Source organism: Pipistrellus kuhlii, unplaced genomic scaffold, assembly GCF_014108245.1.
Source record: "Pipistrellus kuhlii isolate mPipKuh1 unplaced genomic scaffold, mPipKuh1.p scaffold_m20_p_8, whole genome shotgun sequence".
Classification (NCBI taxonomy): domain Eukaryota; kingdom Metazoa; phylum Chordata; class Mammalia; order Chiroptera; family Vespertilionidae; genus Pipistrellus; species Pipistrellus kuhlii.
In genome coordinates, this window is record NW_023425584.1 from 1,743,298 (window position 1) to 1,766,825 (window position 23,528).

Consider the following 23,528-nt stretch of genomic DNA (forward strand, 5'->3'; position numbering starts at 1 on the left):
TAACCCAGATACATGCCCTTGACTGAACTGAACCAGGGACCCTTCAGTCACCAGGCTGCTGCTCCATCCACTGAGCCAAACCGGCGAGGACTAAAATATCTGGTTTTAATAGCAGAAAATTTAAAAAACCTGTGTTTAAAATAAGGGACTAATATGCTTTTCACATATACCTTTACTAACAAAAGTTTATGTAGAAGCATTATGGCTAAGCCTCACAAATCCTGTTTTCAAAAGGGGACAATTACATTTAAGAATATGTGTGATCACAGGTGTAACCTTCTAACTTCTGAATCACCCTCTCACCTTAATTCCTACTTTTCCTTCAGATCTCATTTCAATATCTCCTTCAGGGGTACCTTCCCTGACCTCTCGTTGTTTAATCAAGTGCCCAGTAAATACTAATTTTGTGAAAGGATGAATGGCTTTTTTCTATAAAAACCTCATTTCCCTATTTACAAGTCTCTGTATCATTTTGACAACCATCAGTACAATTCCAATATTTTTAGCCCTGAAATGATGCCCTTTAGAAGAACTCAGAAAGCTTTAGTAAGTCTGTTCATTCATTGATGGAATGTTTAATGTGTGAACCGAGATGGACAGGGAGTCTGTGTGAGGGCGGGAGGAGAGGTAATGAGCATGAAGGACAGGGAGTGGTCAAGTGCGGTGTAGAAAGCTTGAGTGTGGGAGGGGAATGGGAACCGGCGGGTGAGCTGTTTTAGATAAGGTGGCGGGGAGGCTTGTTGGAGGCAGTGACACCCGAGCTGAAGCCTGAATGAAGGGAGTGACAGGGAAATGCCTGAGGGAGGAGCATGCGGGGCAGAGGAAACTATGTAAGGAGCCCTCAGGGAGACCGAGTTTCCGACGAATACTAGGAGGCAGGTAGTGGGGTGATGGAGGGAGAGTATACGGATAAACACTTATTATAGACTTGTGATATGTGACTATTAGGGAAAGGCTGGAGGTTGGAGGTTGGAGGGAGCCCATTTAATATACAAAGTGAAGGCTTGCAAGATCCAAGCGGAGGACGGGCTGGGTCTGATGGTGCGACAAGGTCACTGTGGGGGGAGGCAGGGCAGAAGGACGGGCGCTGTGAGTCGGGGCGGGGCTGGGGATGGAGGTGTGAGCCCAGGCTCAGACCAGGGAGAAGAGGGGAGGTGCTGGGACGGGTCAGGAGGCACTGAGCAACGCCTGTTCCGGAGGCTAGGCCCCAGCACCCGTCCCAGCCCCAGGCTGCCAGGTCAGCGGTCGGCAAACTCATTCGTCAACAGAGCCAAATCCCAACAGCACAATGACTGAAATTTCTTTGGAGAGCCAAACTTTTTTAAACAAACTTCTTCTAACGCCACTTCTTCAAAATAGTCTCGCCCAGGCCGTGGTATTTTGTGGAAGAGCCACACGCAAGGGGCCAAAGAGCCGCATGTGGCTCGCGAGTCGCAGTTTGCCGACCACGGTGGTGGTCGCAGGTTCTCAGCTCTTGCAGCATCACCTGCTCCCTCCTCCCGCCCAGGGACGCACAGAGCGGGCCACACGCCGCAGGCCTGGGTCCGCGCGAACGGCCGGGGGTCTGGGCGCCGCCGGTGCCCCGGGAGGAGGTCAGCGGGCGGGTTTCGCCCTCCACGCAGCGCGTCTGCTCTGGGGCCGCCGGCGCCCCCCGGCCGGCGCGCACGCGCACGCGCAGAGCGCCCCGCCGCGCGCGCCAGGCTCGGCCCCGCCGCGCGCATGCGCCGGCCCTGCTCGCGTGCGCGTGCGCGTGCGCCGGGCCGCGGCCAGTTTGGTTGGAGCCGGAGGGCGTGGGGCGCGGAGCGGCAGCGGGAGCGGCGGCGGCGCGGCGGGCTGTCCGGGCCGGGCGGCGCGACCTCCGCCATGCCGGGCATGGTGCTCTTCGGCCGGCGCTGGGCCATCGCCAGCGACGACCTGTTCTTCCCGGGGCTGTTCGAGCTGTTCCTGCGGGCGCTGTGGTGAGGGCGCGGGGCCCCGCGGAGGGCGCGGGCGGGCGGGCGGGCGGGCGGGCGGGGGTCCGGGCGGGCAGCCGTCCGGGCGGAGTGCGTGGCAGTGTCGTCAGGGCCCCGGTGCCCAGGCTGGCCCGGCGTCCCCTTGTCTAATCCTCTCCCGCCCCCCGAGGAGGGGGTGCTGTTATTCCCCCATTTTACAGCCGGCAGACTGAGGACAGAGCGGGAGGCGTGCCGGCCGCCCGGGGCCCCGGCCCTCCCCTCCCGCCGGGCCCCGGTGAGAGCCGCCCCCGCGCCCCGGTGAGAGCCGCCGGGCGCCCCTGGAAAGCCGTGGCCCGGGGCTCTGCCGCCTCAGCCTGCCGCCCGCACGCCGGCACCTCGCGTGCACCTGCCCGTGACGGAGCGCCCTTGCGCGCTCGGTGCCTCCTGAGCCGCCGGGGCCGCGTTCCGCCAGCAGCGGACGGGCTTGGCACGCGCCCTCGCGCCTTGCTCAGCGTGGGATCCGCGGGAGTGGAAGTGGGGCCCGAGGTCTGTCCTCAGAGAGCTGAGCGAGGAATAACACCGTTGTTATTGGTTACTTTTTTAAAGTAGGTTCGTGAGGGGAAAGAAAGAAAAGCACGCAACGTTGGGACCTGCTACTGAGTAGTTGCACAGTTTTGAGAGCTAAGCCTTTCCGAGGTCAGGTCCACTCTTCCTAGCCACGGGGTCACAATGTCACAGAACCGACAAAAGCACAGGCCACCTCCCTAGTCCCTTTCCCCGGGACTAGGATCCTTGGTCTGGGCTGGAGTCCCAACTCTTGCCAGGCAGGCTGTGCGCTGCTGAACGAGCTCCAGCGGCAGCTGATACTTCCATCGCGGTGCACCCACCGAATTGCAAAACCTTTGTGCGTCCCGGATGCTTCTCCTTTTTGGTTTCCCCCGCTCCCCACCAGCTCGGCCTTCTGTGTCAGACACAGCAGGCTCCAGTGTGGATCCACAGAAGTGGGACTTCTCCTGTTAATAACGTGGCAGGCACCCCAGGGTGCTGGTGTACCAGGCGTGCATCTCTGATTCGTGCCGCTTGCTTCCTTCCTTATGGCTGTGAACGGCGCTCGTGCCTTCCTGCGGGCAGGAAGGCACAGCGCAAGACGGGAAGTAGAAAGTACATTGTGAAAAGCCGCAGGCCTGGGCGACTTTGTAGATTTTTAAAAATATATATATTTTATTGATTTTTTACAGAGAGGAAGGGAGAGTTAGAAATATCAATGAGAGAGAGTCATCGACCAGCTGCCTCTTGCACACCCCCTACTGGGGATGTGCCCGCAACAAGATATTATACATGCCCTTGCCCGGAATCGAACCTGGGACCTTTCAGTCTGCAGACCGACTATCCACTGAGCCAAACCGGTTTCGGCTGACTTTGTAGATTTTTATTGATGAGCGTGGTATTTCAAAACCGACCTCGCCCGTGGAAGGGAACGATGGCTCCTTTTATTTCTTTCTGTCGTGTTTGGCGGAGCAGCCCCGGGACTGACGGCTGACCTCCTTGTTTCCCTCAGGTGGGTCGGCATCCTGGCCTTGTACCTCCGGTACCGCGGGAAGCTGGACTGTGCTCGGGGGACCCTGCTCAGCAACTACATGGTGGTGCTCATGGTGCTCCTGGCGGTGATCGTATGTACCATGATGGCCATCGTGTTCGTGAGCACGAGAGGTGAGGAGGGGCGGCCTGCGCGGCGGGCGTGGCCGGTTGGTTGGAGCGCTGTCCTACACCGGAAGGGGGCAATGTTTCTATTGATGTCAGAGAGGAAGGGAGAGGCAGAGAGAGATAGAAACATCAATGATGAGAGAGACTCATTGCTCGGCTGCCTCCTGCACGCCCCCTACTGTGGATCAAGCCCGAAACCCAGGCATATGCCCTCGATTGGAATCGAACCCAGGACCCTTCAGTCTGCAGGCCGACACTCAATCCATTGAGCCAAACTGGGTAGTGCTATATGACTTCTTTTTTAAAAAGGTGTTTTTATTGATTTTGAGAGAGAGAAAGAAAAACATCATTGTGAGAGGAAAACACCCATAGGTTACCTTCCTCATGTACCTCTACTAGGAACCCACCCTCATGGGTATGAAGCCCAAAACCTGGGCATCGTCCTGCCTGGGAATGGAACCAGTGACCTGTTGGTGCATGGATGACACGCCCACAAACTGAGCCACACCGGCAGGAGCTCTGTGCCTCTTGGTCACGGCCATCCCAGCGGGCAGGAAACAGCAGCTCATCGTGGTTTTGATTTGCATCCCTGATGAGTAACAACATCAGGCATGTCTTCGTATGGCTAGTGGCCATTTGTGTATTATTTTTGGAGAAACGTCTATTTCGATTCATTGTCCAATTTTAAGTTGGGTTATTTGTCCTCTCATTAATGAGTTACATCTATTCTTAATGATCATTCTCCCTCCATGCCGTCATTCTCTGCAGACAGACACTTAGCTGAGAAGGGTGGACCCCCCCTGTCAGTTGGTCCGGCTCACAGGAGGAGCTGCGTGCTCCGTGCTTGCATCAGTGACGCTGCCCGTGGGAGCAGGGCCTTATCACGGCTTGCATCAGGGTGCCTGCGGATGGTGATGAAACCGGGGCGTCGCTGGTACAGTGGCAGAGACCGGCATTTTGAAATGATAGGTTGGGATGTACAAAATGGTGGTTGGTGAAGAGGGACACAGAGGGAAGTGCTAGTGGCAGCGTGTTTTATGGGGAACGTCTTGGGGTTTGGATGACCAGGAAGCATGGCGTGTGCCCGCTGACAGGGACAGGTAGCAGGAAACAGCCTTGAGGACGGGAGCGTGGGGTCGGCGGCAGAGCAGGGTGGTCCTGTGGCTGTCAGCCCTGGTCTGGATGGCGGAGGCGCTGGTGCTGAGGACGGGGCGCGCTGGATGGAGCGGCATCGTGACGTTAGGGAGCCAGGATTTCTGAGAGGTGCGGTACCGGATGGTCCTCATTTCAGATGCCATTGCCTAACCTCTGCCCTTTCTGTCCAGGTCACGCTCTGGTTAATGCACCATGTTTACACGGTAATCATGGGCTCAAATGTGAAGCAATAAGTGTAAGTTTTCCCCCAGAAATGTTTTCCTTCAGATAGATTTTGGGAGCCAGGGCCCAGTCACACCCTTGTGATGAATGGCCACATCTCCCCGGTCCCTCCCAGGCCCTGGCACACGCTCCCATCACCAGGCCCAGCAGCCTCCTCCAAACAAAACCCAGTTCAACTCAGGACACCGCCCCCCCCTCCCCGCCCCCCGCACATGCCAGGCACATGTCACAGCCTGGCCCCTGCCCAGCTCCGGAACCATGTCCATGGTCAGGGACTGCTTCCAGGAACTGACATGTGACCCATTTGGGGTCATGACATTCAGGGAATTTACTGGGAATTTCTGGAGAAGTTCTTCCTTGCTTCCCTAGGACTGTCCCCCCTTCAGGATGATGTTATGTGCGGATGAGCTGCTGGATTCCTGCTGCAGTCAGGCCAGGATGAGCCAACACCCAGGGAGGACAGCGCGGTGGGGAGGACAGCGCGGTGGGGAGGACAGCGTGGTGGGGAGGGGACAGTGCGGTGGGGAGGACAGCGTGGTGGGGAGGACAGCGTGGTGGGGAGGGGACAGCGCGGTGGGGGGGGGACAGCGCGGTGGGGAGGGGACAGCGTGGTAGGGGGGACAGCGCAGTGGGGAGGACAGCGTGGTGGGGAGGGGACAGCGCGGTGGGGAGGACAGCGCGGTGGGTGGGGAGGGGACAGCGCGGTGGGGAGGACAGCGCGGTGGGGAGGACAGCACAGTGGGGAGGGGACAGCGCGGTAGGGGGGACAGGGAGCACGAAGCCCTTCTGCAGCCGGGGAGGTCTTCCTGGTTTGGACACTTTGAGCTGGATTTCCTGTTGCTGGTGGTGGGAGACATCGTAGCTGAACTGAAGGCAGAATATGTTTCATGAAAGCATGCTAGCTCATGCCAATTTGTTCCAAATGATTAACATCATGTGCTGTAGCATAAATATGTAGGTGTTAGTGAAACATACCATACAGGAAGTTTAGAAAGACAAATGGGATACAAATATGAGACTTAGAGCCAGACTCTTTCATTATAAGGGCTTTTGTGACAAATAAGAAAAAAGCCACTAGTTCGTAGAAATTGGGCAGAGATCATGAACAGTTAAATAAACATCAGTAACGTGCACATTGCTCAGCTTCCGTCACGTAAGCAAGGTTCACGGGCACAAAGCCTAGGGCTGGGAGGCTGCAGGATCAGGCAGCTCGTCTTGTTGGTGGAATGTCCTTTGGTGGCATCTCTGGGCAGCCCCGTCTCGCTGTGTGTGTCTTCGTTCTTTCCTGTGTATTTGAAGGCGTGCAGAGTCCTCGTGGGGATGGCCCCTGCAGGGTCGTTTATAGGGACAAAGGCTGGGACAAATCCATGCCTGCGGGGCCACTGGCGGGTGAAGGTGATTCAGGCTGTGATGTGTGCTGTGCCCCGAGGGAAAGGTCGGGAACTGCTTGGACACGGAAAGTTTCACTCGGCTGAGGGTCCAGGCGTGGCATTAACTTGCTCCCGTTTTCTAACGGGGATGTGTACACACATGGTTTGTTCACGCGTGGATTGCAGGAGGCCATGGAAGTTAACTGGCATCGGGTCAGCGTTGCACTTTTTACCTTTACATGCATTCCCTGCACAAAGTCAAGTGTTTTACAAAGTGTAAATTTTAGGTATAAACATTTTTTAATGTATTTGTATTGATTTCAGAGAGGAAGGGAGAGGGAGAGAAACATCAATGATGAGAGAGAATCATTAATCTGCTGCCTCCTGCATGCCCCACACTGAGGATAGAGGCCACAACCCAGGCCTATGCCCTGACCAGGAATCAAACCGCGACCTGGTTCATGGGTTGATGCTCAACCACTGAGCAACACCAGCCGGGCTTGATTCCCATGTTTTTGATGGAACAGCCTCGATGTAGGGGTCTGCCAGTCACTGTGTCTGATTCTTGGACATTGAGCATCTCTGCATCTCAAACGTTCGTTGCTCGTCTCCTGCCAGAGAAGATTCTAAGTGGGGAGAAGTGTTGAATCCAGAGCCTGGTGCCTGGTGAAGGGTTACTTCACCGAGACTGCTGGGACATGACATCCAGGGGCGTAACTTCTTGTTAATCATGACGCGGTGCCTCACGGGGCCTCTGCAGCAGCCAGGGCCACGCCAGCCGTGCTTTTTCTTGAGAAGAAAATAAGCAGCTCAGAAAGATAAAATGCTTTCTGGGCAGGCACAGCTATGTAGAGGGGACTTGCTCAGTGTCTATGACTTTTCTGGAACCTTAACCAGAACTCCATTTCCTGATTCCTTGTTTGTGGGTTTGATTTACGCAGCAGCCACAGGTTGCCTTGCGGGCTGCTGGGTGTCAGGCACTGCTCCCTTACTTGGGCCCCCGTGCTCCCGGAAGCAGGGGTGTGTGTAGAAGATACTAACTTCCCGTTTTTCCCCTCGGTGATCGGCGGTGGTTATACAGTAATGGGCTCCGAACACAGGACTGGATTTTTCATGCCGCTCTCATTCAGTTCCCTTGTAAGATTTGTCTTTGTGCCCAGAATAAGACCCCTTGGTGTCTGGTATATTAAACGGTGACTTTAGCCTGGCTGGCATGGCTCAGTGGTTGAGCATTGACTGATGAACCAAGAAGTCATGGTTCATTTCCTGGTCAGAACACATGCCCAGGTTCTGGGCTCCATCCCCAGTAGGGAGTGCCGTGCAGGAGGCAGCCAATCAGTGATTTCTCTCATTATGATGCTCCTGTCCCTCTCTCCATCTCCCTTCCTCTTGGAAACCAATAAAAACATATTTAAAATAAAATAAAATGTAAGTCTACATAATTCATTCTAATGGAAGATAATTTTTGGATTTTACAAGTGATTTTCTTACCAAGTCATTCTTTAGAACTTGGATTTATTGTATTTGTTTCAATCATGGTATTTTGGTGTCACTTAAATTAGTGTTTATCATAACACTTTCTCACAGGGAGAGGATGCTGGGATGTGTCAGGCCTCTCTCAGTGGTCTGACCATCAGAATTACTTCTTCCCAAAAGGGAGGCAGTGAGCCAGGGTCATGGTCACGGGTTTACTTTAGGAAGTAGCTTCTGAGCTCAGAGCCTCGGGTCCCTCGTTTGTGAGCGGGGATGGCGCTGGTCTCACGGTCATCTTGATAACGAGACAGTGTGGCAGTGCCTGTGGCCATGGAGGGCTCCGGGCTGCAGCTCAGCTTCTTGTCGGTCAGAGCGGGAACGGTTTCTCTGTTTGGCTGGGCTCGTTCTGTTTACTCTCATCCCAGCACAGTTACCAACAGCCCCTTCTTTGCTCTCAGAAGCGTCCCAATTGGGATCCTAGTTAGGAGCCCGAAGCGTTTTTAAACCCTGCTGAGTCCAAGAAGTGAATTGAGGTTGCCTGTCCAGCTCCCCCTCATGTGGTCACATGGTCACGTGGTCACATGGTTGCGTGGTCGCTCTCAGCGTGGATGACTGGTTAAAGTAGGGACAGCAGAGGGGCCGCGCAGAGCCGTGGCCGCCCTGGCCGTGCTGCGTTAGAAGGCGAGCCCTGCGTCTCCGAGGGAGGCTGGCCAGCCCGAGTGTCTTCTGTCCTAGGAACCATCTTCAACCCCGCGCCCCGGAAGTCCATGGCGACGCTGCTGTACATCCGCCTGGCGCTCTTCCTGCCCGAGATCGTCTGGGCCTCCCTGGGGGCCATGTGGGTGGCAGAGAGCACTCAGTGCGACAAGATAGTGGTGAGCGCCATCATCGTCACCGTCGTGGTCAGGTGAGCGCTTCCCGTCGTCTCTCCGGCTTCCTGACACGCGCGCCCTGGGATGTAGGTGAGAGAGCTTCCTGAGGGCGGCAGCCCGCCCGGCAGACCGCGCTCCCAGCCGTTAGGAACTGGTCGTGCTGAGGCCATGGAACCATCAGAGGCACCTGTTCATACGTGAGAAACGGCTCGCCTCCCAGCATGCGTTTTTAAATAGGTTTTTATTGATTTCAGAAATGAAGGGAGAGAGGTAGAAGCATCAATGATGAGAGAATCATTGATCGGCTGCCTCCTGCACTCCCCACACTGGGCCTGTGCCCTGACCGGGAATCGAACTGTAACCTCCTGGTTCATAGGTCGACACTCAACCCCTGGGCCTCATCAGCTGGGCTTATGCATTTATTGATGGAGTCTTCTTTCTTACCGGTTCCCATTTCTCTATTCCCTCCCTTCTCATACAAGAAGGAGGAGGTTCTGAAGGCCAGAACAAGGGCAGACGCTAACGGCAGGATGGGAAGGAGTGCACTGGATAGAGTGTAATGCACTAAAATAAGACTTTGGCACTCCCCAGGCTAAAACATTTTGAAGTGATCTTGTTATATCCCTGTTGTAAATAAGGAAATGGACAGCCATGCTGACGGTGCCGTTCCTGGCCTCGCCTCCAGGGGGAGCAGAGCCCCTCCTCAGGGCCACCTCCAGTAGAGACGCGTGGTGAACCCAGAGCCTCTTGTATCTGACAGCCTGGAATGACAAACACCAAACCAAAGGCCTGTCAGGGCCGCACTTATATATATATATATATACACACACACACACACACACACACTTTTTATTGATCTCTTACAGAGAGGAAGAGGGATAGAGCGTTAGAAACATCGATGAGAGAGAAACATGGACCAGCTGCCTCCTGCACACCTCCCACTGGGGATGTGCGCGCAACCAAGGTACATGCCCTTGACCGGAATCAAACCTGGGACCCTTCAGTCTGCAGGCCGATGCTCTATCCACTGAGCCACACCGGTTTCAGCTCAGTGCCGCGCTTCGGCAGAATTCTTTTGGTTTTACCGACAAGAACCCTGAGGCCCTGAGTGAGGCGGGTCCTGGTCGGGGCTACAGCTGCCCACGCAGTCCCTGTCTCGTGTGCTGGCACCGTCCTCGGGGCTGTGATCCTGGGCCTCAGCAGGAACTTTCTAGCGGAAGCCAGCTGCTCACCTCCGCCAGGTTCCCGGCCTGGGCCCCCTGTGCTGGGCTCACTCCGGCCCCCTGTTCGCAGCTGGATGATCATCGGCTCCACGGCGGTCACCATTTTCATTGTCTTCGACCCGCTGGGGCGGAAGGTGGCGCCGTACTCCTCTGCCGGCCCCACCTATGACCCCGAGGCGAGCCAGTTCCTCAGCGGCCTCCGGACGGCGGCCACCAGCGTGTGGGAAAAGAGGATGAGGCTGCTGTGCTGCTGCGTGGAGCGGGACGACCAGGCGCGCATGGCCTTCTCCAGCACGGCCGAGCTCTTCTCCACCTACTTCTCCGTAAGCCCCGCTTCTCTGCCGCCTCCGTTAGAGGGCTCTGCACTGCGCGCCCCACACAGCAGGCCCCGGAGGCCCCTGGGGCGGGCCCTGCCTGTGTGACCTGCCTCTGGTCCCTGCCTCCTGGTGTTGACACCTGTTCTTTACTCTGTCAGGATTTTGAATTAGTTTTTAATGAACGTTACACATTGCGAATAACTCACCAGTGTCTTTTCACACCCGCCAACCAGCTGTGAGCAGACAAGGCGGGGAGGGGTCCCACTGCTCCTCCCTCTGCACAGCGTGGTGGGAACCACCAGTTTCCCCTCCGAAGGGAAGCCGGGGGAGACTTCCTGCGGGAGGGGCGCCGCCCTAGAGCGGCTTCTCAGCGTCTCACATGCACTCGTTTTGCTTTCGCACTTAATGTGCGTCTTTTCATAAAATGGCCCGATAAACTGCTCTCTGTTCACGCGAGACCACGTCAGGGAGAGTGCTCGGGGCCTTTCTCGGCTCTGTCCAGGCCGGGCCTTTGGCCAGCAGAGCCTCGGGGGGGGGGTTCGGGAGGAGAGCTGCGGCCTGGTCTGGCAGGCGGAGCAGGCGGAGCTCTGGTCCCCCTGGAGGAGGCCGAGCCGGCATCGGCAGAGGGCGGGCTGAGAGGTCGCGCTGGTGGGTCCCACCTGGAAGGGCAGCCTCCCCAGTGGACAGTTCCTCCTGAGGCCGCTGCCCCTGTGGGTGTGAGCCAGCTCATCCCTCCCTCCCACAGACCTTCCACCAAACCTTCAGCCTGAGAGGCTGGCCCTGCTGACACTGGCCGCACTGCAGAAGTGGCACATCTGCCACCACTCCCCGCTCCGTCAGAGATGGGAAGTAGATTAAAAAGAGCTAAGTCACGTGAAGAGAAATTTTTAAATGGAGACCCACCCAGGCCCTGTGTTTGCCAGTTGAGTTGTCTGAGGGCAGAGTAACACACACTGAGCTCACATACAGGAGGAGTCCCGAAAGGAAACTTTTTAAAGCACCTTTTTACAGATGCCTGTGTGTGTGTGTGTACCTGTGTGTGTATGTGTGTCTTTGCCTGTGTGTGTGTGCGCGCGGGGACTGTGTAAGCGGGTGTAAGGGACTCGGGGGCCATCCTGCTGAGCTTTATGACAGGCCATATGGCCCCCATTCCAGGACACAGACCTGGTGCCCAGTGACCTCGTGGTGGGCCTCACCCTCCTCCACCAGCAGCAGGACAGAGCCAGGAGCAGCCAGCCGCCGAAGGAAGTGGTCAGCCACTCCCCAGGGTCCTCCCAGGTGAGCCATGTCTGTCGGGTGTACAGTTGTGACATTGACGCCCATTTGTAAATCTTTTAAAGGAACACACACACAACCTTGCCGCAGCCCCAGCAGCGGCTGGGGATCAGGTCTGAGCCTCGTGCTGCCGGGGCGGCTCCGTCACCGGAGTCAGGGACACTCCCAGGGAAGGGGCCGCGGCCCCGTTTCAGACCTCCTCCTGGGGCTGACCCGGTCACGTGCTGCTCTCTGCTCTGGGCCGGGGGAGCAGACAGCTGTTTTGCTTGATGGGAGTTCCTGCCATGGATTTTAGCTTTGAAAGAGAACTTCCCACATAAGCACGTGGTTTCTCTGCACTCATCCGGGCACCCGGTGCTCAGCGGGCTGGTCACAGCGGCGTGAACATATGGTTTCCACCCCGACAGCGGCCGGAAGGTCCCGGGCTTGGCTGCCGGCTCACGGCACGTGCTGCCCTGTAAAGTGAGGGCCGGCTCGGGCCGCACTGAGGGCCAGTGCCCCCTGTGGCGGCCTCCAGCTCAGGCTCCGGGTGAGTGTGTGGGCCCCCGGAGCCACCCCTAACCAGACGGTTCTCTCCCAGGGGGACAGCCTGGACGTGGAGCTGGAGAACTGCCGCCACTACATGCCGATCGCGGCCGCTGCCTACGGCTGGCCCCTCTACATCTACCTGAACCCCTTTACGGGGCTGTGCAGGGTTGGGGGCGACTGGTAGGTCAGCAGGGTGGCTCCCTCTCCTAGATGGCGCTCACCGAGGCGCCCATACGTTGTTTTCTAAACACAACCTTCCTTCCCTTTTAAAAACCTTTCTGTTGTGAAATATTTCAAAAGCTGCGAGAGCAGCACTAAGATTCCCGCGTCTCAGTGATGGGAGCCGCCAGGGGGACTCATTTTGTCACGTGTGCGGAGGCTCCGCTTAGCTGCCCCTCCCCATGCGATACACCACGTCCCTTCATCCCACGTACTCCAGCCCGGATTCCTTAAGAACAAGAGCGTTCTCTTATGTGACACAGTGCAGTGTTAAACTCAGAAAGTTACCATTCATCATTAGCTCATTTATAACATATTCCAATTTTTGCAATTCTCCCAATGATATTTAAAAAAATTTTTTTTTATTGATTTCAGAGAGGAAGGAAGAGGGAGACAGAATTATCAATGATGAGAGAGAATCATGGATTGGCTGCCTCCTGTGCGCCCCACACTGTGGATCAAGCCTGAAACCCAGGCTTGTGCCTTGACCTGGTTCACAGGTTTACACTCAACCGCTGAGCCATGCTGGCCAGGCAGAAATATATCACTTCCATTCTACGTTAGCCTGACAGTCCTGCACGTTGTGAACGCTGGCCCTGGGTTTGCTGAGAAAGGAGACGGGTGGAGCCCCGGGGCGGGCTCAGGCTGTCCGTGGTTTTAGTTGCAGGAGCAGGACCACAGAGTTCGATGTGGTTGGAGGCGAGCAGCCGCACTGCCATTCTGGCTCCGTCCTGCGGATGGCAGGGCTCCAGCACAGCGACTTCATCCACATGAGCTTCCACGACAAGGTAGCGTGCACAGTGCTCCCGGCCTGCCTCGGGCCAGAGTCCTTTGAATGCTGATGGGAGCTATAAACTACTAGAGGCCCAGTGCACGGATCCAGGCACCAGGGGGGTCCCTCAGGCTGGCTGCGGGGATCGGCTGACACCGGCAGTCCGATGTCCCCGAGGGGTCCCGGATGGCGCGAGGACACAGGCCAGGCCGAGGGCCCCCGCCAGTGCACAGCCGGGCCGGGGAGGGAGCAGCAGCAGCAGCCCCAGAGGACTGGGCACTCCGTGTGCTCAGCTGGAGAACTGCCCCAGCTTCACCTGTGCTTGGTGCTGGCGAGAGGGCTGCGGCCCGGCCCAGACCTGTCTGCTCGAACGTCAGGAAGGGGGCGCTGTCCTGCCCGCCAAGGGGCCCACCGCCCGGGGCAGCCTGAAGCCGTGGGAACGCAGCTGTGGGGCCAGGCCCGGAGGGCGCCCTTTAGCTGGTTAGTGTGGAGCTGTGCGGCTGCAGGAGGGAGGCCCCACCACACAGCACATGGCGGGCCACAGGTGGGAAAGAGGCGGGAAAGGAGACCGGGCACGTGTTCCAGGAGCAAAGGCAGGCTCACCCAGCCCATGCGCACAGCGTGAGGCGCGGGCGGGCAGGTGGGCGGGGCGGGCACACGCTTGAACCTCCTGCCTCTTCTCCTGCAGGTCTACGAGCTGCCCTTCCTGGTGGCTCTGGATCACAAGAAGGAGTGCGTGGTGGTGGCCGTGCGGGGGACCATGTCTCTGCAGGTGAGGCCTGGGGAGCCCCCAGTGGCTGCTCAGGCGCCGCAGTCCTGGCCCGCCTCAGACAGGAGCCCCGGGAGGGAGGAGGGAAGCGTGTGCAGGCTTGTGAAATGTCCTTTTGAAAACGTCCAAGTCATTTCCTTTTCTTTGAGAAACTTGAAACAGACACGGGGGTGGGAGGTGGGGGAGGTGGGGTCCCTGCTCCAGGAGGCGCCTGCTGACTCCGCTGGTGTGCCTGGCCTGACCCCAACCGGGGTGACCCTTGAACTTTTACTCCCACCCAACCCCAGAATGGGACAGCAAGTCAGCAGTGCTGGCCGAAGTTGCACCCGCAGTGGGCACGCCCGTGCGGCCCCGATTCCTGTGTGGACCTCAGCAGGGCCCAGGGGCCGCCCTGCAGGGGCTGCACGAACCTCCTGCTGTCCTCAGCCCCGGGCCCCGCCACCCGACCTCCGCCCTGTGGGAGGCGGCCCCCCTCCCTTTGGCTCAGGCTGGTCTCTTGGCCGTTCCTGACTCATTGCCTGGCTCCCGCCCACTCTGCTGGCCCGGGAAATGCCTGAGTGCATGAGCCTCCAGAGCCTGGCCCCTTCCTCTGCCCTCTGCCCTCTGCCTTCTGCCCTCTGGGCGCGGCTTGCAGCACCGCTGGTGGCCAGGACCTGGCCCAGAGTCCAGGCCTTCCCCCTCCAGCCGGCTCCCGTTGGGCCCCTTTCTTCTAACAGCGAGGCCTGCAGCGTCGCCTCGCTTTCTGCCAGCGTCTCTGCCCATCTCCTCCCCGGTCCCCATACATGGCCCGCGCTGGCCAGGCTGCCTTCCTGGGCTGGAGGTGGTTTCCCACCGCAGTCCCTGCCTCTGTCTCACCGGCCCGTCTGTCCTGACCTCTTTCCGGGGCCTGGTCAGACCGCCCTCCTCCCAGGAAGCCCAGCCAAGATTGTGTTTCTGTCACAGATCCTGGTGCTCCCCGGCCTAACCCAGTGCCTTCCCGCTCCCTGGGTGCTGGGTGCTCAGGGGCCCGTTCCGAGCCTGCAGCCTGGGTCACCTGTGAGCTGGTGGCACGCAGATGTGGGGCCCCTCACCCAGCGGCTGGGCTCAGTGGGTCCTGGGACACACCCGCCTCACAGCCCCTTGACGTCTCCATTGCTGGGAGCCCCTGAGCCAGGAGACCGCCGCCCGCCCAGCTGACGGCCCTCTCCCCGCGCTTACAGGACATCCTCACCGACCTGTCCGCAGAGACCGAGAACCTGGACCTGGGGTGTGACTTGCAGGACTGCGGGGCACATAAGGTAGACGCCCAGGGAGGGCCAGGACTTCCTGCCTCCGAGTCTCCTGTTCACTGCCAGGGGCTGCGCACAGTGGGCGCTTTTCCCTGGCAGCCTGTCCGTGCTGGCGGGCAGCACTGTAAGAGGCAGGCTCAGAGCCAGGCTCACTTGCCAGCAGCCTCCCGGTGCCTGAGTGAGTGTCAGTCGGGCCTGGACCCGCAGATGTTCCCTCCTGGTCATCAGAGGGGTGCATTCTCAGGGCATCCCCAACCACAGCGCCTGCCTGCAGAACGCCACCGCCAGGCCCGTCCATGGCCTGAAGCTTTCCATGCCACACGGCCCTTCTCCTTTAACTGTCTACACGGCCAGTTCAGTGCGGCCATCCCCTCTCCATGTCATCCCATCAGCTCTGGTGCCACTGAGTCCCACCTTCCCTCCCCGGACCGCCCCCCTCCCCCCCTCCCGCTGTCTGTGGGTTTGTGCTCTCGGGACCTCCTGTCGGAGGAGTCGGTGTCCCTCCTTCACGCTGGTTGTTGCCTGTGCACCATGTTCTCAGGGTCCGTCCTCTTCCAGGCCAAGCGGTACCACTGCTCACACACCCCTGGCCACCCCGCCTTCAGACGGCGTGGGCGGCTGTAACGTCATGCCCGTGGGTGCAGGCTCTGCTCAGGTCCCGGCTTCTTCCTTTGGGTGGAGACCAGAAGTGGGATTGCTGAGGATTGATTTAACATTTTTTAAAAATACATTTTTATTGATTTTGGAGAGGAAGGGAGAGAGAGAGAAACATTAAATGATAAGAATCATTGATCGGCTGCCTCCCACCAGGGATCAAGCCTGCAACCCCGGGCATGTGCCCTTGACAGGGACCCTCTGGCCTGCAGGCTGACGCTCTGTCCACTGAGCCACACCAGCTAGGGCTTGATTTAACTTTTTGAGGAACCGGGACAGTTTTCCAGCGGATGCACCATTTCAGAGCCGCCAGTACTACGGAGTTCCCGTTTCTCCACGCCGTGCTTCCTGTTCCGTTCAGGCACCCCCCGTGGGTGTGGGCGGCCTCTCACTGGTTCCACCTACGTTTCCCTGGTGATGGGAGACTGCGGGCGGAGGCGTGAACACTGGAGGGCGTTCGGAATGGTACCAGGAGGCTGTGAGGGTGCAGGGCAGTGGCATGCTGACTACACACTTCATGGGCTTCTCAACTAAAACGTGTCACGTGTGTAGTGACCATTTAAAAACAAAAGGCCTGAGCTCCCAGGCTCCGTGGCCCAGCCAGTGTGCGGCGGCTGCTGGCAGCGGCGGAGGCTTTGTCCGTCCCCGGCTGGAAGCTGGCAGTGCTGGGAGGGTACTTACTACTTCCCTTTTACCCAGTGTCTCTCACCTTCCTAACGCCGCGGCCCTTCACACAGCTCCTGTGCTGGTGACCCAGCCAGGCAGTTGTTTTCCTTGCTGCTTCCTAGCTGTGATTTCGCTGCCGTTACGAATCGTAACGTGAATATCTGTGTGTTCTTAGGCTCTCCGGCAGCTCTCTGCAGCGACCCCAGGTTGAAAACTGCTAGCAGGGTCAGTTGCCTAAGGCCATCGGATATTTACATGACGATACACAGACATTTACTTTACGATTCATAATAGTAGCAAAATGAAGTTATGAAGTAGCAACAAAAACTTTATGGCTGGGGTCACCACGTGAGGAGCTGATCAAAGGGCGCGGCGTTAGGAAGGCTGAGAACCGCTGCTTTAACCCTTGCGCCGGTTCATGAGAGTCTGGTTTGACCACTATTGGGTGTGAGTGAAAAAAGCATAAACTGTATTCTGGAGACATCAGCCAGCCAGGGTCTGGGCTTGGCGGCAGATTGGCTCCTACAGGGTCCACCTCCTGCAGCTCAAGGCCGTCTGTGGCCCTTGGGGCCTGGCTGGTCCCCGAGGCCTCCAGCTCCGGCCCCTCCAGCAGCAGCCCTCCCCTCCGGCCGGAAGACAGCTGCTCCAGGCACACGGCCGGCCTGCCCTCTGCTCTGGGCTCGTCTGTGCCAGCGAGGCCTGGCAATTGGAGTTGAAAGCTCTGCGCCTGAATACGCCCTTGGCACCTTGTCCGTGTGAGGCGCGTGCCAGGGAGACACCAGCAGCAGGTGAGGGCCGCATGTTGGGCTCTGACGGCCCAGAGCAGACACTGATCGGTGCCTGAGTGCAGAGGAGCTGGCGGCACCCATGCTTGTGGGGAAGGGGCCTGGTGGTTTGCCAGGACGTGTCCCAGCTTTCTCTTCCCGAGGACGGCGCTGTCTGTGGGAACCTCCCAGGTTTGATCGTGTTGCCTCCCTGTCGGAGCTGCTTGCCTTTCCATAGCTGTGAGGTAGCTGGATTCCTTAGGAGGTCTTACGTTTTTGTTTTTAAAATTAAGTCAAAGCCTGACCTCCCTATAATTCACCTCTGACGGCCTAAGTTCTGCCTTTTCAGGAATAGGGGACACTAATGTCACCAATTCAGAACTTTGTTTTGATGCCATTTTGAAACCTGTCATTCATGATCTAAATCTGACCAACCACAGGGACTTGGCCAGACTAGGCTGGCACCTCCACATGGCAGCACACTCCGTAGCTGCAGAGAATGCCGTAGAAACACTCAGTGGGTCAGCAGGAGGTTCCTGATGTCACCCGTGTGTTCACGGCCCCCCCCCCCCCCCCCCCCGCACCGGGTGCCAGGAACAAAGAGCAGCGGGCATGCCACCGCCTGAGACGCTGCTCTGCGGGGGGCGCCGTCACAAATGCCCGGCCACACCAGTCACCTCCTGTTTCAGGGGATGACTCAGGCTGCCAAGTACCTGTACCGACGCCTCGTCACCGACGGGATCCTGACCCAGGCCTTCAGCGCTGCTCCTGTGAGATGTCCCTCTCCTCTCATTCCCACCCTTAGCTGCCGGGCGTGGTGACCTCGCCTCACTGCGCTCTGTCCTCTAGGAGTACCGGCTGGTGGTTATCGGGCACAGCCTGGGAGCGGGCGCTGCAGCCCTGCTGGCCATCATGCTCAGAGGCTCCTACCCCCACGTCCGGTGCTACGCCTTCTCGCCGCCCAGGGGGCTGCTGAGGTACCGCTTCCTCTCCGGGCGCAATGAGGCGCATGGATAAGTCTAGTTAAGACTGGTCTTTTGTTGGTGACTTAGTTTTTTATCCTTAGAAGTGTTTTCAAGTACTCTTTTGTTAAAGAAAGACTACACGGTCTTTTTTTAAATTTGTTTTATTTATTTCAGAGAGAGATGGAAACATCAGTGATGAGAATCATTGATTGGCTGCCTCCTGCACAATCAAGGATGGAGCCCACAACCTAGGCCTGTGCCCTGACTGGGAACCAAACGTGACCTCCTGGTTGATAGGCTGACGCTCAACCACTGAGCCACACAGCAGGGCCTAACCAGCTCTCCGTGGGTCTGTCTGACCATGGCTTTGACTTCCTAAACGATGTAATGCCAAATGGCAAACACCCTATTTTACTCATTTCAGGCACACAACACAGTGATCCAATGTTTACATATATTGTAACATGATCACCACAGTGTCTAGTTAACATGTTACCATGCATTTTTTTCTTGTGATGAGAACTTTGATTACAGTTAGCAACTTTCAAATATGCAAGAGTGTTAACTACAGTCCTCTTGTTTTATACCTGGACTAGAGGCCTGGTGCATGAAACTTGTGCATAGGGAGGGTCTGTAGGCCTGGCTGGCAATCAGAGCCCACTGGGGCCTTCCTTCGTTCCATGCCACCCCTGGCGGTCATTGTACATCATAGCAAGTAATTGAACTCCCTGTCTCACGTCCAACTCCTGAAGGGACACTGTGCATATTAGCCTTTTATAGATAGATAGATAGATAGATAGATAGGTAGATAGATAAGCACTACATTTAACACCAGCTCTCAGACATCCCCTGGATTGCAAAAGGGCACAGGCCAGGCTGAGGGTCCTTACTGGTGCATGACCTGGGCAGGGGGGGGACGTGGAGGTTGGCCAGCTGGGGAGGGATCTTGGGAGGGCTCTAGGGCATGATCAGCTGTCTCAGTCCTGATTGGCAAGCTAACATAACAGAGCATCTGCCCCCTGGTGGTCAATGCACATCAGTGACTGGTTGACTGCCTGCCCCCAGGTGTTCAGTGCACATTGTAGCAAACAGTTGAGCAGCCTTTAGCATGTCATTAGCATATTACGCTTTGATTGATTGACCGACTGACCAGTCAACCAGACAGCATATTAGGCTTTTATTATAGAAGATGTTTCTACCCTGAGACCCTTCATGCATTTTGCCCATCTCTGTCATCCTGCCCCTCTCCTGGCAACCACCAGTCTGTTCTCTGTGTCTGTGAACATGGAAGTGAGGTCACGTGGTGGTTGTCTTTCTCCGTCTGAATCACTTCACCTAACACAGCGCCCCAGGCCTATCCGTGTTGGTTCACACGGCGCAGCTTCACTATTCTTGCGCCTGAGGGGCACTGTTGGCGGGCACTCGCGCTGTCTCCGTATGTGGCTGTTGGGACGCACCGAACGTGTGGGTGCGTACCCTTTCCAAGGTCAGGTGAAAAATGAACTTAATGTTTTCTCTTTTTGGCATTCCAGCAAATCCCTCTATGAATACTCTCAGGACTTCACCGTGTCCCTGGTCGTGGGCAAGGACGTGGTCCCCAGGTGAGTGCTGGGGCGTCGTGTGGGGGCGGGCGGCGCTGAGACCGCGTACTGAGCACCAATCCACCTTCTACAAACAGGCTGAGTGTGACCAACATGGAGGACTTGAAGAGGAAGATCTTGCGGCTGATTGCCCGCTGCAACAAGCCCAAGGTAACGGTGCCTGAGGCCTGGGCCCCACGGGCTGCGGCCTGGGGAGGAGCTTTCTAACGCGAAGCCTCAGCCCAGTGCAGGTGGCACTGCTGCGCCCCCCGTACACGTCTCAGACTTCGTGGCCCTGTCTGTGCCCACGATGTCCTGTGCCTTTGGCCCCAAAGCTCCGAAAACAAGGCTGCCAGCTAGGATGTCTGACAGTGGTAAGGCCGTCCTTTAAGAATGGTGACACGAGCCCTGGTTGGGGATCTCAGTGGTTAGAACACCGCCTGCACGCCGAAGGGCTGTGGGCTCCTTTTCCAGGCAGGGGCACACACCTGGGCACGGGTTCGCCCCCGGCCCGCTGGAGCACTGGGAGCAGCCAGTCTGCTCCTCCCTCCCGCTCCCTGAAAAGCAACGGGAAGTCTCCTCTGGTGAGGATTAGAAGAAAGGTGACGTGAGCTTATATTTACCAATAAGAAGCTATCCATGATGTATGAAAAGTTAAAAACACACACAGGATATAAATAACAGATATGAGTTTTGATGAAAAACAATCTCTCTTTAACCTTTGTTTTCTGACTTTTTGTTGTTGTTGCTAATCAGAAAAAGTACTAAGAATTGAAAATAAACTTTCTCCTTATCAGCTACCCCCTACCCCCAATTTAGAACTATTGGTACCTAACGCCTTTGGGGGAAGAGTAAGTCTGGTTTGCAGAGTTACCTGGGAAGAATTAAGGATAATTTCACCTCAAATTCTGCATGACTTGGCTTTAAATATTGCTTCTAGAATGATGGCTTCTTTGCCCAAGAGATGCCGCAGTGTAGGCCCAGTGGCCTCCACACTCCTAAGATCTGACTGAAGCACCACCGAGGCACCGTCCGCGCCAAGAGCTGCTTCCCCCCCCCACCAGCTCCGGCCGAGTACCAACATGCGCCTCCCATCTCCCCTTTAGTACAAGGTTTTGCTGCGCGGCTGCTGGTACGGGCTGTTCGGAGGGAGCACAGATGACCTTCCAACAGAGCTGGACGGGGACGACCACAGGGACCTGACCCTGCCGCTTCTCGGGGAGCAGAGCCTGCTGACACACAAGCCCCCCGGATACAGGTCCACCGACTCCCCCGAGGGGTCCCCCACCAAGTACCCCCCTCTCTACACTCCCGGCAGGATCATCCACCTGGAAGAAGAGGGGGCTTCAGGGAGGTGAGCTGGGGGCTAAGGGCCCTGACCTCAGGCCACACGCAGTCCGTATGAAACACGTCGGTGGAGCTGAAGTCATTGACCGTCTTTTCCAGGTGCTGTTACTCCGCTCGGTACACAGCCAGGTGGTCACACGAGTCAGAATTCGGCGAAATCCTCATCGGCAGAAAGATGCTCACAGACCACTTTCCGGACGTCATGATCAAAGCCTTGGACAGGGTGTCCAACAGGGAGGCCTGCATTTCCTGTCCCACCCCAGGAGGCTCCGCGTAATGGGGACGTGCTGTGACCACGGCGGCTGGGGGCCTCCAGGACCGCAGGGCGGACCGTTGTTCTTAGACTTGATATCCAAGTGGATCCCGTGATGCCACTGCAGTGATGGGAGGTGGGCGGGCACTGAACTCGAGTCTAATGACGGAGCGGTCTGAGAAGCCGTTTTACCACATCAGCACAGCAGCTTGAAAGCGCACAAGCTTTGCAGGAGCCCGTCCCCGGGGCCTGTGGATTCCCGCCCCAGGAGAGCGTGTGACATGGCCCCAGGTGTGGCCTGCACCCCCACCTGCCACCTCCCACTGGCAGGACCTGAGCGTGGCACCCAGAGGTGCGTTTATTTAGTGAACTGGATTCTCCTGGCTGCGCACTCAGGCCTCCGCTGGGAGGGTGGGGTCCGGGTACTCCCGTGGCATAAGGCTTAGCCTGAGCTCCTGTGGGAGACAGACAAGGCCCGCAGGAAAGTGAGGGGACGGCTGCTGCCCGGGCCACAGCCTCCTGTTCACATGCTCACACGCTCGCCTTGCTTCATCTGCCCGGGCCCAGGGCACGGGCCCAGCCTCTGGCTCTGGGGGTCGGGACGGGCTCCCAGGGCACTAATAAATCGCTTACATGGCCCCGGTGTGTACAGTGATGCGCTCTCCTCCGGGGGCTCCCGCAGGTCTGTTTCTGGGGACTTTACAGCAACATCCTTCTGGTTTCTCTCTCCACTGTAACAAAATGAAGTCCTCTTGGCCTGTGGCTACAGACTGAAGATGCATAGACATCTGATTTCTCTCCAACCCACGCCCATAAAGTGAGGGTTAAGAGATTTCTTTAAAAAGCATAAGCGTGGCCCTAGCTGGTTTGGCTCCTGGATGGAGCATTGGCCTGCAGACCAAAGGGTCCCGGGTTCAATTCCAGCAAAGGGCACGTACCTGGCCCGGGTCCTGGTCAGGGCTTATGCAAGAGGCAACCAATTGATGTGTTCCTTTGTCCTTTCCTCTCCCCCACTATCCCTAAAAAGCAGTGGGAAAATATCCTCAGCTGAGGATTAACAACATACACCTGCCCTGGCCAGGGTGGCTCAGTTGCTTGAGCATTGTCCCATGCACTGAGAGGTCACCTGTTCAATTCCCAGTCCAGGCACACAGGAGGCTCAGCTGCATTTACAGTAATAACAGACACTAAACAAGGAGCACCAACCACATAGCCACCCTGAGGGAATGGGCAAGGTGCTGGGCTGAGGGATAGCTGGGAAGCAAAGCCCTCAGGTCTCCCACGGTGGGAATGTCGATGGTAATGGATGAAACAGAAAAACCCAATAAAAGCACAGGATTCAGACTGAGCCCCGGAGAGGGCTGGCAGCTGATTCACCACCAACGGGTTGAGTCAGTGCTGCCTGCGATGAGGCCTCCCTCCGTAACCACCCGGACGGTCCTGGGGCCGCTGGGCTGGCGAACAGGCAGCTAGTTGGGGAGAGTGGCCCCGAAAGGAGGCATGGAAACCCCATTCTCTCCCCATACCTCGTCCCACGCACCTCTTCCTTCTGGCCGAGTTACAGCCTTCTAGAATAAGCTGGTAACCTAGTGAACAAAAAAAGCATTTGGAATTAGATTATGGGGGCAAACAAAAACTTGCTAAAATAGCTGCCTCTGGGAGGGTGTAAAGGGGATGATTGTCATTTCAGTAGCAAGCTTTAGAACTCTGCCCTTTAAAGGGCATATAAATGTCTTCCAAAGCAATAAAAATATTTAGGAACCGGATTCTACATTAACTATATTAGGTCTAGTAATAATTAATGTCGTTTTCCAATACTTTTAAATCGAATTTATTTAAACAATACAACAAAATTTAATCAACAATATAGTTGCCGTTGTTTTCTACTACTTGTGCCCAACGCTCAGGAAGCATTTTAATCCCTCTGTTGTAAAATTCTTGTGATTTTGATGCAGTGATTCTTGCAGTATGCGGTCGTGCGTTATCATGGTGAAGAATTACGCCCTTCCGATTAATCAGCGCGGGTTCTTTTTCTCTTAAAGCTTGGGCTAACCTTTCCAATTGGGCACTATACACTGCACTTGTAATGGTTTGGTTAGATGGTAAAAGTTCATAATGAAGAATTCCTTTAAAATTCCACCAAACACACAACATCACTTTTTTCGCATGCAAGTCAGGTTTTGGCGTGGGCTGCGGAGCCT

At 56.9% G+C, this 23,528-nt stretch overlaps 1 protein-coding gene across 2 annotated transcripts; it reads left to right on the forward strand.

The window, feature by feature from the left end:
- Positions 1–1,751: 1,751 nt before the first annotated feature.
- On the forward strand, positions 1,752–21,983 carry DAGLB (diacylglycerol lipase beta). 2 transcript variants are annotated; one of them, XM_036423705.2, is made up of 15 exons: positions 1,753–1,958; positions 3,490–3,641; positions 8,591–8,762; positions 10,021–10,273; positions 11,423–11,545; positions 12,123–12,250; positions 12,951–13,077; positions 13,750–13,833; positions 15,030–15,107; positions 17,872–17,952; positions 18,032–18,159; positions 19,680–19,748; positions 19,826–19,898; positions 20,834–21,081; positions 21,174–21,981. In XM_036423705.2, the coding sequence occupies exons 1-15, from the start codon at positions 1,864–1,866 to the stop codon at positions 21,349–21,351; spliced, it is 1,989 nt and encodes a 662-aa protein (XP_036279598.1). In that variant the 5' UTR covers positions 1,753–1,863; the 3' UTR covers positions 21,352–21,981. The 2 variants fall into 2 exon arrangements, with proteins under 2 accessions (XP_036279601.1, XP_036279598.1); XM_036423708.2 differs by lacking the exons at positions 10,021–10,273; positions 12,123–12,250 and having other exon boundaries at positions 1,752–1,958; positions 21,174–21,983.
- The last annotated feature ends 1,545 nt before the right edge of the window (positions 21,984–23,528 follow it).